This window comes from Impatiens glandulifera, chromosome 6 (assembly GCF_907164915.1).
Source record: "Impatiens glandulifera chromosome 6, dImpGla2.1, whole genome shotgun sequence".
NCBI classification, from domain to species: Eukaryota; Viridiplantae; Streptophyta; class Magnoliopsida; order Ericales; family Balsaminaceae; genus Impatiens; species Impatiens glandulifera.
The window spans coordinates 30993322-31000280 of NC_061867.1; the positions used below are offsets into that span (position 1 = coordinate 30993322).

The 6959-nt window shown below is 26.4% G+C and overlaps 1 protein-coding gene across 1 annotated transcript; it reads left to right on the forward strand.

The window, feature by feature from the left end:
* The first annotated feature begins 4620 nt into the window (after positions 1-4620).
* LOC124943487 (LOB domain-containing protein 30-like) lies at positions 4621-5969 on the forward strand. Its single transcript, XM_047483985.1, has 2 exons — positions 4621-4917; positions 5631-5969. The coding sequence occupies exons 1-2, from the start codon at positions 4621-4623 to the stop codon at positions 5967-5969; spliced, it is 636 nt and encodes a 211-aa protein (XP_047339941.1).
* Positions 5970-6959: the final 990 nt, after the last annotated feature.

Here is a 6959-nt window from a genome sequence, read left to right on the forward strand (position 1 = left end):
AGCTACAACAAAGGCCTAACAATTCTTTTTCCCATTCTGTATAATCAAATAGGCAGCCAATTCAATTGAGCATCAAACAATCAAACAATCAAAGAAATAGATAACAAGACACCAAGATTTTACGTGGAAAACCCAAATCAGGTAAAAACCAATGGACACTTTGGCCACTTAAATCATCCATTATTTCAAATGGGTATACAATGTTGTTCAATACAAGCCTAGAGGTAATATAACAAAATTATCAATTAATCTCATCTTAACTTGTCATACACATACATTATCATCATCACTAAATATGGCTAACCAAATGGAGAAGAGATGAAGGAAATTAAAAGAACAACTTTCTGTATCAATGGAGAAATTACTGTCTCAATGGAGTAAGAGTTGCTTTAATGGAGGAAGAGGGAGAGAGAACTAATTAACTGCTGTGTTTTTTTTTCTTTAATTAAATATGCCCTAATGGGCTTTATTAATATGTCAGTCCCAACTGCCACCCAACACTTGTGTGATAATATTTGATATCCCATTAATTTGATTGTGTGTTTCATTTGATTGAGGCGTAATTTTTGGGTATTTATTTCCCTCAAACAACCATATCAGAAGTGCAGAAAATGAGTTCTTTTATACTTACATTTTCAAAAAGGATGACAATAGGCTTATCGAGAGGCTCATCGAGATAGGCTGTCGAAAGATTTCTAGACCACTATGAACGCATTCATGGACCATACCAATTATTTTTCATATCTTTTTTAAAACTTTCACAATTGATCACATCATGGTTTAAACATCCACACACAAAACAAGTCACCCAAATGCTCATAGGAGAATTAAAACCAACTATTGGGAATGTTGTTTCATATTTTTCATATTTTTCTTATCATTTCTATTTTATTTTATTTTTGCTAAAATATTAGTATTAAAAATACTCTACAATAATTATTAAATTTTACATAAATAACTACTAGAGGACTTTTGAGCTAATTAATTGTATTTTTTATTTTTTTTACTTATTTATTTATTTTGAATAATGTTTAATGTTATGTTTTTGTCGTTAATTTTAAAATAATTTCGAGCCAATAATTTTACACAGGAATAAAATAAATAATTAGCTTAGGAATCGATTGAATTCAAAAATAATTAAAATCTAGGTTATATTCAAATAAAAGAAAAAACATTAAAACAAATCAATAAATACATAAATAGGTTAAATGAAATAAATGCTTTTTAATTAATATAATTTATGTTTATTTTGCAGGTTGGAAAAAAATTTAAAAAAAATATTGATCGAAATTGACCGGGGACGGCCATGTACGGCCACCGGATCAACCTAGCTAGCGAACGACCGGACCCAGCCAGAATAGGGGAAATTCAAGGGTCCAACTCACACACAGACAGCCAATCCATAAGCCAAAGCACATAGAAACAAGACCCAAGCACGTTGCGTCGTGAGTGAGGACCAACGCGCATAGATGAGATCAAGCATCACCTCTCACCCATCACCTCGCACGCTGCGTTTGGAGGAACTCCCAAGAATACAAAATAATGTCATTTTAGCCCTGGATATTACATGGGCTCATTTGAAAAATGGTTGAAATCATATATCATTGGCTACCAAATCATTTAATTTAAGAGGAGAAATGACCCCATGACGCTCAAATCATTTCCTTATGATTAATGTATATTTTTTCAAATTTACCAACTTAATTTTGTATGATTTTTTTATAAAATGATTTGTTTGAAATTAGTATTATATTTATTAGTGTTTTTTACTTAATTTTGTTTAATTAATATTTTAAAATTACTTTAAAACATTTTAAATATGAATTATTAGATATATGAAATAAGATATTAAGATAATTAAGAAATACATCCAATATATAGGATAAGGAGTTGGATTTTAAAATTTTGAATTAGTTATAAGAGAACCATTAAGTTGACTTTTGAGAACCCAACAAATAATTGGGCTACGGGACACTCATTCTTACAAAACCTCAAATTTTAGGCCCAAAATAAAATAAAGTCCAAAAATTCTTTTTATTCATTGTTTCGTCTTCTTCTATGCACCTTAATCCATTTAATAACATATAATTATTTAGTTGTATATAACTTAGACTACGTGAGATTTCTACTCTTTTTCACTGTTATTATCAACTAGCACGTAGTCGGAGCATTTACAGGAGTAATATATAAAAAAATCGTGAAAAAAAATTATGATAAAAATGTTATATCATTTTTAATTTTATTTTTAACTGTATTAAATTTATGAGTGGGTCAACTCACAATCCGACCCAAATATTCATTTATTCTCACATATATATTTAAATTATTCATAGCTCTCGACTCGACAATCTGAATACTTTAAAAATTAAGCATTATATATATAGCTAGTTACAAAGTTAAACTTATATTTTTAAAATGTTTCGCGTTTATCAAATTTGATGTTAAATTAAAAATATATAATCTTATTAATCTAATTGGTTAAAAAATTGTACTTATTTTGTTATTTTGTTATGTTGCAAATTAAAATATACAAATCACATATTTAATTTAATTTTTAAACATTTTAAGTTTATAAGCGAATCAACCAATAGGAACGGACACCACTATGGTTAAGGTAGGCTTAAAGCCCATCCTAGAATTTTGTGAATTTTTTTATATATATAACCTTTTAAGAATTCTTTAATATATATAGGTTTAAGTGAGATTACAGTTGTGATTTGAGAGGAGAGGGAGTGATTGATAATATTAGAGTTTTCTTGATTTTTTATTTGATTTGAGATTTTTGATAAAATATTTATTTGATTTAGTTTTTACATCCATTAAAATTTTAAAATTAATTAATTATTTTATCCATTAAATAAATGAGAGAGAAAATTTAGAGAATATATTAAATAATATTTTATTATTTCATAAATAAAATAAATGATAAGATAAATAAAGTGAAATATAATAAAATATTAAGTTTTGGATAAAATTATAAAATACCTAATATCAAATAGCATTTGATGTATTCATTATTATTATTTTCCTAAGAGTTTGTTTGATTATAATTATTTGAATGATATTATTTTTAGGATTTATTTGATATGATTATGAATATTTTTATAAATTGTTGATATTTTTTATCTCTCAAATTATGTTTATTTATTTTATGTACAATAATAGTTTATAATAAATAATTAATTTATTAAAATAATTAACCTATTAAGTTACAAACATATTTCATTTTAAAAATAATAAAAGTAATATTATTTTTGTGTGATAATTTTAAAATCACATTAGTGTAAATATTATTATTTTTTTCTTAGTCTTACGAAATAATTAAATTTTCTTAAGCCCACACTAACAATAATTTCTGGATCCGTCCATATATATTCAAATTAACCACAAATTTCAACCCGGTAATTTGACACTTTTAAAATTAAGCATCATATAGTCAAGTTTACTATTTGATTCTTCATCTCATTTTACAATATTCGAGAAAATAGTAAATTATGTGACTAGAACTATCGAGCTTACATCAAAGAAGAAACGAACATGTTGGGTGTTGCAAATTCTATGAACATTTAAAATATATATATAATTTATGTTGTGATTTTTTTAGAATCTATTGAATAAATTATAAATTTTAGTTAGTAAATATAATTTTTTTTTGGTTCAGCTTCTCTCTCCGTTAACTTCCTATGTGATTACTTTTTCTTAAACATCATTTTATCTATTTTTTTCTTTAAAATAAATTTTGGTAGCAATATGAGAAAATTATGAAACACAACCTTGCACCTTTTTATTTTTATTTATAAAAGATTTATTTCATTTTATTATAAAAAAATGTACAATTATGAGTTAGTATTATGCAAACATAATTAACAAATTTCAAGCAAGTATTCATTCGATTTTATAAAAAAAAACATTATAAAGCAAAAATATATATTTTTTCAAACTCAAAGATGATTGTATATATTTTGTAACAATATTTATAACAACTTGTTTTCTACTTTTTTTTTCCAATTATTAAAAGAAATTTAATAGTAATTTTGACTAAGTGAGTTTCAAAGCGGCAAGATACAAGTGGGTAGTGCATGGATCGAGATTAAAAATAATTGAGTTTTTGTTAGTGAGGTTCTTTTGCGTGTATGATCTTTAGTTTAATCTTCGTGACGAGAGTTGTGATCCAAGTTTTTGATTTCATCTCTAGAGGAAGCTTAAGGGTTGATCGATGTTTTTTGTTTAGCTATTTTTGTCTTTTCTTTATTTTTGTAAAATTGAACTTTTCAAACTTGTTTAGAATTAAATTATTAAAATAATTTTATTTTAAATTTTAACTTTATAAAACTAAATAAAAGATATTATAATATTTTGTAATTAATAAATTAACTAATGGTTGAAATATAGATGATGTGATAATATTTTTATAAAAAAATCCTAATATATTATAAATAATTAATATTTAATTAAAACCATTAAACTCTATTTTCTTTTTCTATCCCACCACTCTACAATAAAATGAACTCTATCAACCCTCACCCATCTAAAAAAACCCATATATAAGTTCAATCAATATTCATCCTAAGAGTTTACAAAAAAAAAAAACCTCTAACTTCTCCAGGAAAAAAATAAACAATGAGCATCAAGGCCAATTCTCGCGCCAGAATCAGGGCATGCGGAGCCTGCAAATTCTTGCGAAAGAAATGCCTCGAGGACTGCATATTCGCACCTTACTTTAATTCCAGTGAAGGAACCATCAATTTTGCAGTTGTTCATAAGATTTTCAGAGCGAGCAACGTTACAAAGCTTTTAACCAATGTCCCAATCCACAAACGACCCGACACCGTTTTTACTTTAAACTACGAGGCTCATGCTCGTCTCCGAGATCCTATTTATGGTTGCATGTCTGAAATCCGTGATCTCCAAAATCAGGTACTTATGTATTTAGATATCGACCCTAACATGGTTTAACATGAATTAATTAATCATGTCAATTAGAAACAAATTAGAATAATAATTAGTTCAAATCTTCTATAAAAGTAAATTATGGCGTAATTATATGGTGATGTTATAGGTATATTTGGTCTTATGAAATAATTGATTTTCTTAATAATTTTGTAAAATCTAATTTAAATTATTTAAGTTCTTATCATTGTTATACCACTATGAGAAATGTCTAGGATAATGGTTTCTATCTTTAACGTTATATATTTCTTTGACGTATCTTTTTGCTAATATTATAATATTTTGATTTTATTTGATTATTTTATCTTATAGACGTCACTTTCATAAATATATTATTAACTAAAGAAAATTTTTTCATAAAAGAACTATTTCAAATATTAAAATTCACAACAAAATAAAAATATATATTATTTTAAATTATAATATAAATTTTAAGTGAAGTCATCTTTTTCTAAAATATATTTTATTTTAATTTTCAAAATTATGGTTTATTTTTTGAAATAAACTAATGATATTATAGTTATTTGTACATTAACACAATTTTATATGGATATATTTTATGTACTATTATTTTGTCTCTTCTCTTAATTCATTTTTTTTTTAAAATTTAATTTTAACAAGCAATGGTATTAGTTTTTAATTTTTTAATACATTTTTGTGGACATGAATTTTATATGTAGGTGATCAATCTACAATCGGAGATTTCGTGCTTGCAAGCCCATGTAGCCAGAAAGCTGCCACCTCAGCAACAACCGCCATCTTCTCTGTCCATGTCGGACTTCCCTTTTGCTGACGCTGGCACCTATGACATGTCAGTACCTCTCTATGAGTTTGATCCAAATATTGGATCATCTCATCAGCAGGCCAATTCATGGGCAGCAAATCTGCAGCAATTCCATGAACATAACACTTTCGCCGGAGCTCCGATGAGCGGCGGGATTGGGGAAGAATTTGCTAGGGAGTTACTGCTGAGGTATCAAAGATCTTCCCCAAGCATGCCACCATCACCATGGCCCTAATTCATAATTAGGTTTGATAATCCCTAAAATATTTATTACCGTCCTTGAATGGTATTTTTTTTTCTTTTCCGGATTTTCAGTACTTTCTTCATTGAATAAACAAACTTTGTCATTTATTTATTTATCTAAGTTTAAAAAATTATATGTTCTCATGATTACCTGTCATTCTACGTTTGGGTTTTGAAAATTTGTATCTATATCTTTCTATATTTTGTTCCTTTTCCTTCTTATATGTTCTATATGAATACTCATTCATTGGGAATATGAGTTATAAATTAAAATTTAGTGGTTTAAAAAGTTGTATGTATATTTTGAAACAACAACCTTCCTTTGGCATTGACAGATATTATTATTTTTTATCTAAAAATTTAACTTTATAAAAGTAAAATAAAATAAAAGATATAATTATAATTTTTAATTAATAAATTAACTAATGGTTGAAATATAGATGATTTGATTATATTTTTAAATGAAAAATTTTCCCAAAAAAATTATAAATAATTAATGTTTACTAGAACATTAATTTTAATTTTTTTTTCTATTACTCCACTTTACAAAAATAAGAACTCTACCAATTCTCATCGATCTAAAAAAACACACTTACAAATTCAATTATTGTTATCCTAAGTTTCTAAAAAAAACTCTCATCTCAAAGAAAAAATATTAATAATAAGTATCCATGTCAATTCTTGTGACAGAATCATTACCGGGCCTGAAAAAAAATCAATAATGAGCATCAAGGCCAATTCATTGCAAAACAAATGACTGGATGACTACATATTCACACCTTACTTCGATTCCGATCAAGTAATAGTCAATTTTGCGTCCGTTCACAAGATTTTCGAAGCGAAGCGAACACTATTTATGAGCTTCTAACTAATATCCTGATCCAAAAGCGAATTGATACCATTTTCACTTTATGCTTGAAGGCTCATGTTTGTCCTTGAGATCCTATATATGGTTGCACTCCAAAATGGTATGTATATAATT